Source organism: Teleopsis dalmanni, chromosome 1 (assembly GCF_002237135.1).
Source record: "Teleopsis dalmanni isolate 2A chromosome 1, ASM223713v2, whole genome shotgun sequence".
NCBI classification, from domain to species: Eukaryota; Metazoa; Arthropoda; class Insecta; order Diptera; family Diopsidae; genus Teleopsis; species Teleopsis dalmanni.
In genome coordinates this window covers 200,677,543-200,694,529 of record NC_051846.1, presented here as the reverse complement: position 1 = coordinate 200,694,529, position 16,987 = coordinate 200,677,543, and the positions used below count along the sequence as shown (strand labels likewise).

Genomic DNA, 16,987 nt, shown 5'->3' with positions numbered 1-16,987 from the left:
TTTAACTTATTTTTGTAAGTTGATAACAACTGAAAAAAAACATACGAATGCATATACGAATGCAAATATTTTATAATTAATGCACAAAACTTGTTGATTCAAAAGCATCCCTGGGTTTAAGTCGCTGAACTGAGCTGCTGATTCCCTTTTGATGCATAAATCGCATTTCTTTATTTCATTAATTCATTTCTTCGTTAAGTTAACGGGAATACAAATTTTGCTCAATTCTCGTGTTTTAATTGTCCATAGGCATATTTATATAGTATTTCTTGAAAAAGACAAATATTTAATTAATGAATTATTTAATTAAATAAGTGTTTTTGAATATGCTAAGCGATTATGGAGGAGATATGTGAAAGATGTTATAAAAAAGCTTCTCATACTTGTGCAAGGTGTGGGGAACCTTATTGTAGTGAAAATTGCCAAAGAATTGATTGGCCCAATCATCGTCTAGTATGCAGAAAAATGCCGTAAGTATGATATATCATAGTATGTGCACAGTTTTAAATATGCATATGTCTTGTACAAATAGTGATCTCGTACCATTCGTAAAGTATCGCGAAGAAGTATATAAAGAGCTGCAGCCAAAAAAAGAGATTTCTAGCGAAAGGAACATAGTTCATGCATATGTTGACAATCATGAAGATCCAAATAGCAATAATCACAATGGTCAACCACAACATGATCAGCTTGGTCCGATGACTCGAAAACATTTTAATAACAATGAACAGTACAATGATTCTAAACGATATGATCAAAGTAATAGATTGCAGGAATCCAATGTTGTTCAACAAAAGTGGGATCGCGAAGCTGTTAAAGATAAACTTATTGATAAACAATATGAAAAAGATTTTAGTTGTGATCCACAGTATCCTGGTATTGATGCTCAATCTTTACGATGTGACACAAAACTTGATAATGTTTCTGAACAAAATAAGTGGGAGAATCGTCAAGAATTTAACAAAGGCGGTGACATACTAAGTAGTAAACAATGTTCAAGTTTTCGAACATCTAGTACTAAATATAAACAAGTGAGTTTTAAAAGTAACAACATAATAAGAATAAGTTTATAGTTTTTATTTCTTATTTACAGCGTCATGATTACGATGAAATGGGTACTACTAATGTTCAAAACCCTTTAATTTATAATGAACAATGTAACAAATCCCAACAAAATTATAAAAACATTGACCTACAGGATTATAAGGTTCCTGGAGAAAACTTTGATACTGATATTGTCGAAAAAGATTCTGGTTCTAAGTTAAGTAAACAAAAATATCCTGATATAGACAATGAATACTTACAACGGCGTACTCAACTTAGTAATGTGTCTAAACAAAATAAGTGGGAAAATTCTAAAGAGTTTGACCAAAATAATTACAAAGAAATTGTAAACCAATCCAACGGTCGTAATGGTTTTCAAAATCATGACGGTAATGATATTCAAGTAATTTCTGATAATAGCGTTCAACATATAATGGATAATTCAGAATCTTTCACTCATCTTCCACAGCAGAAACATCTTGATAATTACGATGGATTTGGTACTAGTATTCAAAAAAGTTTAAGTTATAATAAACAACGTAACCATTCTGAACAATATAATAAAAATCATGAACTACAGGATTATAAGGCCGTTGAAGAAACATTTAATGCTGATATTGTCAAAAAAGATTCTGGTTATGCGTTAAGTAATAATCAAAAATATCTGGATATTGACAATGGAAAATTACAACGTGGTATTCAATTTGATAATGTTTCTAAACAAAATAAGTGGGAGAATTCTAAAGAGTTTGACCAACATAATTACAAAGAAATTGGTAAACAATCTAACAGTCGTAATGGTTTTCGAAAGTATGACTTTAATGATATTCAAGTAATTTCTGATAACAGTGTTCAACATAATATGGATAATTCAGAATATTTTACTAATCTTCCACAGCAGAAACGTCTTGATAATTTCGATGGAATTGGTACTAGTACTCAAAAATGTTTAAGTTCTAATAAACAACACAACCATTCTGAAGAATATAATAAAAATCATAAACTACAGAATTATAAGGCCGTTGAAGAAACATTTAATGCTGATATTGTCAAAAAAGATTCTGGTTATGCGTTAAGTAATAATCAAAAATATCTGGATATTGACAATGGAAAATTACAACGTGGTATTCAATTTGATAATGTTTCTAAACAAAATAAGTGGGAGAATTCTAAAGAGTTTGACCAAAATAATTACAAAGAAATTGGTAAACAATCCAACAGTCGTAATGGTTTTCAAAATCATGACACTAATGATCTTCAAGTATTTCCTAATAACAGTGGACAACATAATATGAATAAGTGGGTGGAACCTAAAGAACCTCTTCATGTTGTTAAAACAGAAAGTGGTAATCAATCAATGAAATCTAAATGTTTCAAACATTGTGCTGGTGATATTCAAGTTACTTGTAATAGAAAACAAAGTAGTGATGGCACATCTCAAACTCAAGAGTGTTTTAAAACACAAAAACGATATGAGGAATTACGAGTTGAAAATGTTGATCAACCAAGAAACGATCGCTTTAAATTGTCATATGGTAAAAAAAATAAAAAATCTGGTGGCAAGGATATAAAAGAGCTGGATACGGATATTCGATTGTATCTTGGTAATAATCTAAAACAGCGCCTTGAATGTGCAAGACAAGGTATTAATTTTCTACCAATACCTTTTAAGAACAATTAAATTAATTGAATAATATATAATATATATATATAATAGTTCAAGTTCGTTTTATGACTTTTGACATTATGAAATTTATTAAAAAATTTGGCAATTGAATAACTGGTTTATAGTCTATGTTGAAAAGTATATGTAAGATCAGATATGGTTGTAAAATGCCTGATAAAAATTTCAAAATTGAGTTTAATTTAATTTAATTTATTTAATTTTTTTGGGTTTTTTATTGTCAATTTTAAATGAGTTATAATTATTATTATTTGAATTATATTTTTTTTTTATAACAAATCTGTCACATATTCTAAAAAACATTTATATCTTATACAATTAAAGCATAAAACCTTAAGTTGAGATGTAATTTAATTAATATTCATTTGCTGGCAAAAATTAAAAAGTCTAATAATAACAAAACAAAAATCATGAGATTATATGTTCGACATTTCTTTGTTGCAAAATTTAAAAAATTAAATAAAAAGATTGATTTGAAATATAACAGACTGGTTTAGATTTATTCAAGGTCTAGAATGCAGATATCTGCCTACTCTTGTTATTAGTGGTTCGGTTTAAAAATGTTGAAAGAATATCGTAGTATTTTTTTTACCCATTTATTTGTTAAATGAAAATGGAAAATAATTATTTTACAATGAGCAAAACTTCCCTCTGAGTAGAGGGAGGTTAGGTAAGGTTGTTGTGGCAACCTTTTGTACCTAGCTTTTTTTAGCACAAATATTAGCCGGTTTTGTTACTATGGATGAAATACTGTCTATACGAAATACTTGAAGAATCGCTTTACAATTGTAAGCCCCAAGCTTTATATCGAATTGCCACTACAGTGTCTTTTAGATCAGATAGTGAAATGACACGCTAAGACCAAATGTTAGAATAGATTCCACTGCCGATTGACTGCTTGGTTTAAAGTCTTTAGTGGGAATATAACTTTTTCGAAATTTTAATAAGTATACACTTGTCTTCGCTGAGCATCTAAAAGATTGATTTCCAATAGGTCTGCAAAAAATAAAGAAAATAGACTCATCGGATTTCATTAACTTTATCTTGAGTACCAAAGGTTTTTCAAAGTTAATATAAGAAGATATATTGCAAACAGTAGTTAGTGTAGTCCACTTTTCCTTGACATTTTGAGAGTATCGCAATATGTTTTTCCAAGAGCAGTGTTGATAATTATAGTAAAACACATTCTCTTAACCCACTTTTAACAACCATCAACGCTTGTAGGAGAATTTTCATTAATGCTTTTTTTTCAAAATAAGTTTCTAATAATAAATTATTAGGTATGTCTTCGATACGTCACACAAATAACCCACCGTCAAGAACTCTCTTTGTACGTTAGAGAAAATCGATCGCTAATTTTGCTGTTATTATTCATCATCTTCATCCGTTCTCACGACATGACCAAGGCAGCGAAGCCGCTGGATGTTAATGCGCTGAATTATATCAATGTCGTGATAAAGCTCGTACAGCTCGTGGTTCAATGGATGGATGATGAAGATGCTCCGGTGAAAAAGGTGTTTGAAGCAGTAGTTGGCGGAAGAAGAAGTAGAGGTAGATTGTGTCTCCGGTGGAGTGATCAAGTTGAGAGAGCACTAACTGGACTTGATATACGAAATTGGAGAAGGCGTGCACGCAGCAGAGGCGCTTGGGGAGACATGCTGCGTCAGGCCGAAACTCGGTAACGGGTTGTTATGGCCAAATAAGTATGTAAGTAAGTTATTAATTAGAATTATATTCCACAATACAATCAAAAGTTAAGCTATTTTAAATATTGTATTTTGCATAACATTAAACACATAAATAGTTGTCTAATTACAGATATCATTTAAAAAGAAAAAATATAACCTAAAGCGCATTATGGGAATTCTTTTTCTTTGAATACAAATCGGGCATAATTTTTGATACTAACGTAAAGTTCCCTTGAGTGCAGTGCATTGTTAGTTGTAATATTGTTTCCATCTGTTACCAAACTGAGGACTCGTATACTCGCAAATGCCACGAGTATCATCGATGTGAGGCATATCAATCGCACATTAACCTTTTGTAATAAAGTAGCCAAGTAACGTAACGTAACGTAAGGTTACGTATCATTCGTCGATAAACATGATAATACTAAAATGAGAATACTAATACAATACTAAAAGTGCAGTGGTTCATAAGAAGTCCATGTAAAGACGATGTTATCTCTACTAGCAAATATTTACGAAACTTTTTTATATTGTTACATTTTTGTTTTCAATTTATTGGAAAATAATTTTGGTTTTTCGTTTTTTACGTCCCATTAGAACCGCCCCTTTTTATGTTATAATATGCAGTCTTTTATATTCTATATCAGCACGTCACATACACTCTTCAATCTGGCGGCATTTTGAAACGATTTCCCGCTGTTGCTGATGGTCTACCCTTGCAAGTTCAAATATTTGACTGCGTTTTTCGCTTTTCGCCGTTCGCTGTTTTGGATAATTTTGTGAAGGATGCTTACATGATTGCACCATGTGTGTCGTATGTTAGTGCATGTCCGTAGCACTAATACGCTATGCGAAGGTACTCAATTCTAGTTTACATTTTGGCCCTTCACTCCCTCCATTCAAATGTATAGGGTTTGAACACTGTTGCAGTGCTGTAATTGTAGCAGCACTTGTTTCTGTTGCGAACTTTCAATGCCCTTTTTTATTGTTTAACTGGAGGACAAATGTAAAAGCGAAAAGTGTTCTTCACAAATAATTATTTTGTGTAAACATATGACGTTAGATGGGCAAATGTTGCTGCCTAACAAGCGCCTCAAGCTGTAAACTCTTTTATTTGCTCGAAGTTTTATACTTTTTTATGTTTTACATTTTATTTAAAAACTTTCAGTAATAAAGAGAAAGAAGTTGTTGGAGTGATTTTTATAAATAGTGTATATATATTGGATTTATTGAATGCCAATAACAATATTATTATATCTATATATATTTATGCATATATAAACTTTAGAACAGGTTCATATAATAACTTAATTACACAAAATCCTAATGTGAGGATTACTTTATAATACAATTGATTTTCATTATTGCTATTATTTATAAGTGAGATCCAATATTATCCATTAAAATAAGACAAAACATGTTAAAACGCTGTTCCCACCGCAGAGCAATAAATTAGGTTATAACGGCGATCGACTCTAGTAGCCATATTTGTTTTATGCGAATAAATTTATTTTTAAAGAGATTCATTCTTTATTTTTTATATAGTATTTTAAATCAAAATGATTGAAAACCATTAATTATATAGCCATTATTATTAATTTTATTTTTTATATAGTATTAGATCGAAATAATTGAAAGTCATTAATTATATAGTAAATTTACTAAAAGCAAACTGGAGCAAGCAAGATAGCAAGATAGCAGTGTTTGAAAGAAAAATACTCAGAAAAATTTTTGGTACTGTGAAAGAAAACGGGATGTATCACATAAGACACACCACAAGCTAGAACGGCTAGCTGAAGATGATACAATAAACAAATTTATGAAAAAGCAGCGATTAAGATGGGTTGGACATGTGATAAGAATGCCGGATATGGGAGTATCGCTTAAGATTTATGAAAACGAAGTAGGAACCAGCAGAAGAATAGGGCGACCAAGAAAACGATGCAAAGACAGTGTGCAGCAGGACTTAGAAGAAACGAATATAAGATATAGGAAAACAAAGAAAAAAAAACAGACAAGAATGGAATACTGTTGTTAAACAGGCTTAGGTTCTACATGGACTGTATAGTCACGGATGATGACAATGATTATCGGAGCTCAATTTATTCCTTTTTATTTGATAAGTATCTTGTAATTTCCATTGCTACTGTGGATATCTTATGTCAGTATATAAGTAAAGCAAGTAAATATATTTAAATTGCAATACATAAATAAAATATTATATCAATGAATCATTTTACCACCTACCCCTATCCACTAATCCTACTCTCTTTTCTTACAAAATCGCAGAAAAAATATAACATATTTGCAAATATCCGTCAACGATTTGTAATTACATTCGTACATATGTGTTCTGTCGGCAAGTGCACTTGTCATTCAAGTAAACATGTAAGTGTGCAAGTGCGTTGGTTTCCTGCATGTTTCCGTTTCCGTTATGACTTTGAATTTGAATTGCATTTAGCGCCAAATCAAATCGTTTGATAATCACGTTACAAAAGCCAAGTGCGCTAAAATTAAAGACAAGAACCATCAGCCCAGCATGTGATACCAACATAAGCGCACATAACCTTATAATTCGGTTACCTCCAGTATGCGTCGCATTCGGTGTATTCCGAGTCCTTGCCTCAGTGAAGCGCTTATGTTTCATTTAATGTCGCACATTCAATTGATTTAAAAATTGTTGAAACTCCCGCTGGGAGAGCAGGAATATACATTTTTATCCTTGCCTGCATTTGACAGACTGACTGGATAACTGTTTTGTTTGGCTGATCAGGGACATGTGCAACACTTCGGGGCAAATTTTTAAAGAAGAAAAAATTTATAAAAAAGGGTCGCTATTTAGTCTCTCTGTGTTGTGTGTTGTGTGTGGTGTGTTGTGGATGGTGCGCTTGGTCGTTTGTTTATATCGTGGCGAACCCTCTTTTATTTATTTGTATTTATATTGCATTACTAAGTAAATTGCGGAAAAATTAGCGGCTGATTTTGGGATCATCTAATTATATAGTAAATATATATCTGCGCATATGTGATGTATACAAAAGTTGTTTGCACTCATACGAAATACAGGGGGAGGAAGGCTGCTGTGTCCTATAAGCGAGTATTACGGGCATTTGTAGTTTGCCTATCTTTTGCCCGCACTTACATTATTTTTATATCTTTTTGATTTTATTCTATTTTATTTGACTTGTACTGATGACTCCAATAAATAAACGATTTTATTATCATTTGAGTTTTTGAATTGATTTTATTCGTTGTTGTTGTTGTTGTTGTCGCAATTATTCCTGTTTATATGGTTGTTGCCTCGTATGTTAACTTGTAATCGCTTTCGTAGCGGGAAATTCGATATTAATCGCAAAATAGTTGGGATTGCGGTTGACAAATCCATTTATGTCTAAATTTGTTCGACAATTAAAGGAAATTGGGATTTGACCACGGATGCTATATGTAGTGCATGCATTTTTTTAACAAATTCCATTTGTAGAAGCTGGTTAGCGGCGGCATATGTGACTGGACAAATTATTAAACAAAAAATAAGGCGTTTACTTCTACCATATGGGTAATAAAGTTCATTGCACATAAATATAGCTTATGTATAAGTATATATATTATGTATAAGCTGTATAAGTGATAATATTATATACACTACAATATAAAATATATTATATATTTTTTTATATATACTACTATATATACTATTAATTATACTTAGTTATCCAAATTTATATAACTGTCTAGTGTAGCTTTAGGTTTCGCTGTGATATCGGGCCTACTTTTAAGGGTGTTACTAAGTCCGTCCTTCATTAAACTGCTTGCAAATGGCATCTATGAAGGTAATTACAGGGAACAGTGTAGTATATTTTTGGGTATATAATAAGTTTATGTATATCTAAGCTATGACTCTTGTTACTTCGATTTATATAATAATATAAGATAACTTAACTTAGCCCGACATACTTTAATGCCAAATGCTTACAACTCATTTCTTTTAAAAGAGTTACTAGAATCGTGTTATGAAATATAATAAGGTTTCGTTAACATTCTGAGGCTTTTCTAGTTTAACTTTTCTAATTTAACAGACAAGAATGGTGAGGCCGACTGTAGTTACTGATGGAATGATTGTCCATCAATGAGTATTTCATTGAAATAAAATGTCTTGCCCAGTGTAGCAAGCTCATCTGAGCGCTAATTTCCTACTATATTAGAATGCCCGAAAACACAAATTAAAATTATCTTGGACCTCTTACTTAATACGTTAATAAATTCTCCTCGTAGTGGTATATACGAAGACAATAGTTTTATCTCAAGATCATTTACTTTTTCAAACATTTTTAAATTTTTTAAGACCGTATACAAAAAGTTGATTAACAATATTTAATAGGCAATACTATTCCATATGAAACAGTCTTTATTCAATTTACTGTTTAGTTTAAAAAAGTAATGCTAATGTTATTAAAGGATCTTATAAATATCTTATGAATATATTTGAAGAGTAAATTATATGTTTTAAAGCTTTGTTGAGGTCTTTCTTTTCAATAGTATAAAGTTAAAGTTGATTGCAGATTATCTGTCATGTTATATTAACATCTGCTACCATATCAAATAATGCTCCGTTCTGATACTATATATTAGCGTCGTTTATCCGTAGACCAGAATATCCCCCTAAAAGGACCACAGCATTGGCGTATTAAAAATGTTGGAACGCACAAAACTCACATTCAAGTGAAAGTAGACCAACCTAAGAAGTCTATCAACTTGGTCAAGGCTCTTATTTTGCACGATAATAGCTCTGTCAGGTCAGTAAAAATAGGTACTTTAAAGATTTTTAATTTTCTATTTGCTAAAGATTAGCACCGACAAAAAAGGTGAAATACAGATTTCTTCTCTCTTTAGAGCCACAACCACGATAAACATCATTGTATGGTAGACCCAGTCTCATAGTATGTCTTCATAGTACGCATTGATCTGTCAGCATCGCTACTCTAGTGCTGAGCAGATTCCGCTCAATTTAAAGCTGCTTACTGGTACTTTTATTGGAATGTAATACAATTTGCAACGGAAATCAAGGAATATAGTTTCTTTCTGGAAGAGGATAAGACTCTTAGTCATATTGTTTGTGTCTGTTCGGCTTTGTGACTGAGCCAAAAGAAGAATACTGGTGTGGGCTCTTCAAGCCCCGTTCGATGGTAAGTGCTTTTTAACAGGAGACTTTTCTGGTCTTCCTACGAAGGGTCACAGCCTTCTATTCGGTATAAGGGTGTTCGTAGTGTACTGTAAGCCATTTTATCTGTTAATATTCTAACCTATTTTATTGCATGTGCTTTCATAGATTTTGTATATCGAATTTTCACTTTAAAGTTGCAGTGTTAAAATAACTTAAGCTTTTCTTCTGAAAGATTTAAAGACTTCTTAATAAATTTATAGACAGTTGATGGCGTATACTTGATGGTATGTACGCATTTTTCTTTCAGAAAATTTTTGCCATAAAACATTTAAAAACGATGGATAACATCAACATTCCCTTTTTTCGAAATTAAATTGTTGCTTAAATACTTCAATGTCTGCGATATCCCGGTAAGTTGACAGAGGCACTAGTGATATGAACGAAAGTCGAAAATAAGTTTAAGGTAGACGTAACAAGATAAAGTTGTCGTTGTTGATGGCTGACTATGAAAATTGACGTTGTTTTTGTTGGTTCGTAGGATGAAAATGCTGACGATACAAGGAAAATGAAAAATTGTTATCATCTTCTGGTAAAAAGTAAAAAATGAGAAAAAGTAAAATAAATAAAATTTGTATTTCCTTTACTTTTCCACTTCACCTTAGGCAATTTAACGAAATTATTCCGGAATGAGTTGTGTAAGTTACAAAGTAAAAGACATGAAAGAGTGGTGGAGTGGTGGAGTGAAGTTCTTGAATAAGTGGTAGGAGGGTAAAAAATATGAAGTGGAGTTTTGTTTGATACGTTGTTGGTTGTGAGCAACTTTCTTGAAGTATTTTTGTAATATAATGTAGCATTTGTGGATGCTTAAATGAGGGTCGATAAAGCTTACAATTTCGGTGCTGTGAAAGCGTATTTCAGCAATTCAGTGCTTGTAAATGTATATCAAAATACTCGTATTTCCTAGTTGTACCGACATGACAACTCACCGTGATAATATCATCAAACTGAATTGATTTTACACCACTCACACCTGTCTTCCCCGAGGTGGAAATGGTTTTGATGATGCTACTGCGGATGGTAGGTAGCCAATTCAGATTTGCCTAAAGTAAAAATAATATTTACATACAAATAGAAACAAATTGGATGTATGTAACAAACACTATGTACACTTAGTAGTAGACTGTAACAGGAAATACGGATTAGTATATGAAGAGCAGTATTAAAGTATATTTACGGTTGTTAATATATGTACACAATTAACATTTTCTAAAAATAATGATTTGAATTTGTTTTCAAAATATTTAATGTGAATTTTCCAAAACAATTACTTTTTCTACACATAGCAAGTTTAAGCTATAACTAAGTTTTGGCAGAATGAAAATGTAGGATTGCAATTAATATGACTTAAAATGAAGTCAAAGCGCAAACTGAACTCGAAGCATTAGCTGAATTTGAAGCGTAAGCTGAATTCGAAGTTTAAAATGAACTTAAAGCGGAAGCTGAATTTAAATTCAAAGCGAAATTCAAAGCGTAAGTTGAATTCGAAGCGTAAAGTGAACCCAAAGCGTAACTTATATTTTAAGCGTAAGCTGAATTTGAAGCAATAGCTGAATTCGAAGCATTAGCTGAATTCGAACCGTAAGATGAATTTGAAGGTTGAGTTAAATTCGAAGCGTAAGCTGAATGCAAAGCGTAAGATGAATTTGAAGCGTAAGCTAGAAACTTAAGATGAACATAAAGTGTAAGCTAAAATTAAAGCGTAAGTTGAATTCGAAGTTTAAGCTGAACTCGAAGTGTTAGTTGAATTCGAAACGTAAGCTGAATTCGAAGCATAAGCTAAATTTGAAGTGTAAGCTGATTCGAAGTGTAAGCTGACTTCAAAGCGTAAGCTAAATTCGAAGCGCAACCTGAATCGAAACGTAACTTAAAGTTAAAGTTAAAATATTGTGTATAAATTAATATGTATAAAAAAGTTAAAATAATTCATAGTTATAGCAACTTCGTCAGTGATCTCTGAAAATTGGGCCACATATTTTAAGAAGGCACAGCAATGAACTTGCTGTGCTGTTTATATGATACTGATTTTTTAAGGATTTTATAAATCTGGAATTAGTGCCGTAAAATTTATCTTTTGAATTGTTTAATAGTGGAAAACTTGAGTCCTGACAATTATGTGGAGAAAATAAATTCAGCAGAGGTTTTGCTCTACATTTTACAAAATCATTTGGTGGCATTGACCAGTCTTCTTTTTTAAAAATGGTATCCCACAAAAGCAAGATCAGTTAGAAAACTTATAAATAAAATAAACTTGATATGAGTTTAGATCTATTTTGATTAAGAATACACTGTTTAGACTGCTTTTCACCTTTTTAGGACTTTAACATCGACCCATAATTTCATTAAAACTTGATATTTCAGTCTGAGAAGAGTAGACTTGATTGTTGAAGCACCCTTCCTTACAAATTTTCAAGTCCCTGGTTCAAGGAAACCGGACTAGTATTGCTTTATTCGTATTAGCCAGCTCAGATAAAAGATTTTTATAGTAACATTCGAGAGACTTAATACTTAACCGATTAATCGAATTATGTTTACTATAAATTATTTATTTACTTTGATTGATGAAGCCTATTAATCTGTTTTATATGCAATGTTACTTTGTGATTTTTGTTTTAAAAAGTCTCTGGCTTTGCATTTGTCTTAAAAAAATAGATAAAAATCTATTTAAGTGGAAAGTAAAAAAAAAAAATTGAAAAAGGGCTTTGTATAAAAAAAATAAAACAAAAACATAACATAAAAAATGATAAAAGTTGACAGATAAAAATAACGTAAATTTTTACCATTTATTTCCATAGAAATTGTGTAATATTTGTGGAGTGTTACGGGCAATGTAGGGGTTAAAGGTTCCGTGGGTGAGGAGCTTGTGGATATGAGTTTTGTACTTACCTGTTTTAAAATGGCGCTGATTGTACACTGAGATGGTTGCTACTGCAATATTTCTTTTATCTTCACTTTATCTCATTTTCCTTTTTCCTTTAAGGTTAACATTATTCTTAAAAGTAAAATTCTTTGTCGGAAGCAATTTATCTTTTTGTACATTCGATAATTTAAAGTTGGTATTTTTTTCTAAACTTTTTTTCTAGTTGGAGAAATGAAGTTATTAAAAAATCTTAAAATGTTTAAGAGTCGGGAAAGTACCTAAATTACTTAGAACAGTATTACTTTAATCACAAAAATTAAAAAATATTAAGACCTAATTGTGGTTATGAAAAATGCCTTGAACTGAAGAGATATCATCCTATCTATGCACATGACGAAGACCACTTTGTTCGGCTGTAAGAAAACATACACATTAGTAAGGAATATAAAGTCTCATATAATCGCATACATTCACTTCTTTTGAGTATTACCATATATAAGTGTCAGGAAGAGAAGTTGCTTTTATATATCTGATAAATGATATACAGAGTTATATTTGACAGTATCTTACTTCTGGAGATGTCCATTATGTTGTTCCACTTGAAGAAGAAGAAATAATGCTTATTGTTTGTTTGTGATCTCAGATTATTATTATAATAGATAATATTTATATATTTATATATATATTTATATATATAGTATATAATATATACTAACTTAAAAATTAATATATTTAGATTAGGATTAGGATTTGATTAAAAAAATGCTAAGCCGTTGTTAAACTATTTTGCTTAAGTTCAAAGTGCGGTCAAATTATACCAAACACTAATACTAATTAAATTTTCAATCGGTATTGATTTTACTATAATAGATATAAAAAAGGTATGATCAAACCAGTAAAGTTTGTTTTTTTTTCTTGAGGACAGTTTTATTGGTAGTCGGATAGGCGATGTATTTGATTAGTTGTAAGTTTCTAAAGCCTGTGTGTTATCATAAACCTTGTTTTGGATGTTTCAATTTTAAGACCTATATAGATGGTGATGTCAGTATAGGTGGTGATAACTATATGATGAGTCTTGAAAATGTTACTCTTCGACTTCACTTTTAATATATTTCATTTTAGAATATGTATCTGGAAAAGTTGAGTAGTAGATTAACTTTAACTATTAACTCATCCGTAATAAAATATCTCTTTAAATTTTGTTTTTTAATTTATATTATTTAGGTTTCTAAACTCTCATTTAAGTTTATTTCATATTAATTAAATATGGCTATGATTAGAGTTTATGTGTTTTTTTAGTAAAAAAATGCTAATCAAATATTTATTCACTGTAAAAATGATTATCATAGTTACAAATCACTTTTGTACATTAGTTTAAGACTTAAATATCTGCGAGTATCTACATTCACTGTAATTTAAGTCTTATTTCGAATTAAAAAAAAAATATTCGTTAAAATTTTACGAGTATCTACGAGTACTTTCTGTTTGATTAACTTAAAAGCAATTTTTGTACGTTGCAAGATAATTTCATAAACAACATTTTTAACAAGCTTCGAAAAGCTTCCACATAGCGACACTCCGTACCGCTCCACTCCAGCCAACCAATTCGTTTTTTCCATTTCATTAGGTTATTTTCATTTCGCCTGACAGACTTATAAGCACTGTAACCATTTTGATGAGGGCGATGAATTGATGGAAGGATGAAAGAATGGTTGGTTGACTATGATGAAGCGACAACAAAATTTTGATGATGTTACTCCGTCGTTGTGCACTCACATACACACCCGCACAGATGTAAGTAGTGTAGTTGTGATCCTTTAGCCAGGATGAAAATGAAAATTCAGTTATGAATTCATTTCGAATCGAGGTAATATGATTACCGTTATGATGCTCTTCCGCTTAAATAAAAATAAAAATAGAAATAAGAAGAATTTACATTTTTTTCCTTTACAAATTTTATTTACTTGCAGGCACATTTTACATGGCCAACAACAATCACAACAACAGCAATAACAAAAAAGAGACAAAATGTAGAAAACATGGGTTAAGAGCGAAAACATGGCTGACGACGTGTTATAAAGGGGCGTAAATTTTGGCTCATAGAGTGGATTTTGCAACTCTATAAATTGTAGTTATCTGTCAGTAAAAGTGGGTGTATATATTATCGTTGCTATAAGGTGATTTCGTTATATTTCTCATTTCAATGTTTTATTTGGTGTTCGGATTTTTACATTTGTAATTAGAAATGACTTTTTTGAGGGCATTAAGTTAGTTGATATTTTTGGAAAAATGCTTGAAGTTTATTGGAATAACTAGAAGAATTGTTTGATAGTATGAAATAATAAATCAGATTCAGTTAATCTGACTGTCAGGTAGACCTATTGTTCCTTAGCGATTCCAGACTGAGCTATACGGCTATGTAAATTTATATTAGAACATCACAGATATCATGAAGGGCATCATAGGAATTCTAATCGTATTTCTGACAACGTCGTACATAAATATAAGATATATTCTAAAGTTTTCTTCTTTCACAGCTCAAGTATAAAAAGCAATAATTGTCACATTACCAATACGGTAGTGGATTAGGTTAGGATATAACGGTGATCCTAAGGATGCACTTGAGCCTATTGGTTTATTATGTACATGGAAGTGAGTTAATGTATAAAACTGATTATTCTTATAATAAAGGTAACATTTCAAAAGTTATATAAGCATTTTTTCTAAGGTGTTACTTTGCTGTAATTAAATGTTGTTTAAAATTAATTAGTTTTTTAATTTCACTCCAGAGTTAATCATAATTTCAAATTAAACAGGAACTGATTTTTATATTCAGATTAAACAGATTTCTTCAGATATTTTTAAGCATAATGATACTTTTCAGATTTTTAGTGCTGTCAGGTAGCACTTTTGTTTATTTTTAGTACTGTTAGCTAATATTGAATATTGAACATGTTTTTATAGAGGTTTTTTAAGATGATTGATATTTGATTGATTATTGTCATATTTGATAGACTATTCCTTTTTCTATCAATTATTATAGTCTTTGTTTTGGAATTACTGACTTCTAACCCATAATATCGTTACGATTATTCCCACGTTTCGTTCAATATCACTGGATCCTGATAAGTGATTTATGTTAAACTTGTATCAATTGTAACCGTTACTTATATTTTAAAACACACACGCTTTATTCCTCAAAATAACCAACAATATTTAAAGACTTATTTCCTAACTAACTGACATTATTCAAAATTATCTCAGTTAACTTAAATTGAATTGTATCTTCGCAACAATATCAACGAATGGTTGGTAATTTGCTTATTCATGGAAAGCTAGCCTTTATTAGATGAGTCTGTCAATTGTTTATCTTAAATTATAATTTATCTTATTTTCATATTGTTTACTCTTATTTGAAGTTCTGTTTAATGAGTTTGTTTCTTAGGTCGGCATATTGGTAGATTAATCCGGTCACTAATTTTCTAATATGATAGCGCACATCCATAAGCCAAGGAACTTGAGTTGTATTGTAAATTCTCCACACTTAATTGGCAATTGGTTAGTATGAAGTCGAGGCCCAGGGCAGTATAGCGAAGAACAAGGAAATATGTACATATATTCAATCCAAGTCAGCTGTGTAAGGACGTACATATAGGTTTCTCATATGATATGTATTGTAAATGGCACGTATCGTAAATAGTATGTATCGTATAAGGTATGTATCGTATATAGTATGTATTATATATAGCTTTTGGGGTTGTCAGCTAGTACTTTGATTTTTGCTTATTTTGCAATATATTGCATATATATAAAATAAGGAAATATACACTAGCGAAGTTAATTGTGTATCAAGAGTTATGTAGTTCGTTGTGTACGGTACAAATGATGTTAGTTTTTCATACTATACTGCAACATATAATACGTTATTAATTAAAAAAAATTTAATATAAAATAAAAGGATTTCGCCTTTTTTAATTTAGTTCCTTCTCAATGAAATCCATTTAACTAACCATATCAAAATATTTTTATGTTTGTCTTTAAAACATTTTATCAACTTCATTTTAATAAATGCTTTAAAACAATTATAAAAATTGTTTTTTTCTTCACTTTTTAGTTTTAGTTATACGACCAATTATAATATCGACCATAGTAAAATATTTTTACAACTGTGTGTGGACACAATTTTGCTATAATTTCTGATAACAAAGTTCTAATTCATGAAAATATTTACTATCAAAAGTATAAATATTTTAGCTCCATAAGCGATTATATATATAAAATTTAGGCAAGTCAATGTGAGCTTAGCGTTATTTTCGCTGTAGTCAGCAAATATGCAATGTGTTATTTTAATATTTTGTTTGTTTTTATTTTACTAGATTTTGAATGGAAAATTTTGAGGCTTAGAATTTTTGCTGAATTTGACAAAATTCAAACAAACCGAAATGCGATTTGTACGCTACAAAATAAAAACATAAAAATATTAACGACTACAC

The 16,987-nt window shown here is 30.6% G+C and overlaps 1 protein-coding gene across 1 annotated transcript; it reads left to right on the top strand.

Moving 5' to 3' along the window:
• The first annotated feature begins 213 nt into the window (after window positions 1-213).
• LOC119671298 (GATA zinc finger domain-containing protein 14-like) lies at window positions 214-2,847 on the top strand. The gene is made up of 3 exons (XM_038081874.1): window positions 214-470; window positions 533-1,031; window positions 1,094-2,847. The coding sequence occupies exons 1-3, from the start codon at window positions 340-342 to the stop codon at window positions 2,723-2,725; spliced, it is 2,262 nt and encodes a 753-aa protein (XP_037937802.1). The 5' UTR covers window positions 214-339; the 3' UTR covers window positions 2,726-2,847.
• The last annotated feature ends 14,140 nt before the right edge of the window (window positions 2,848-16,987 follow it).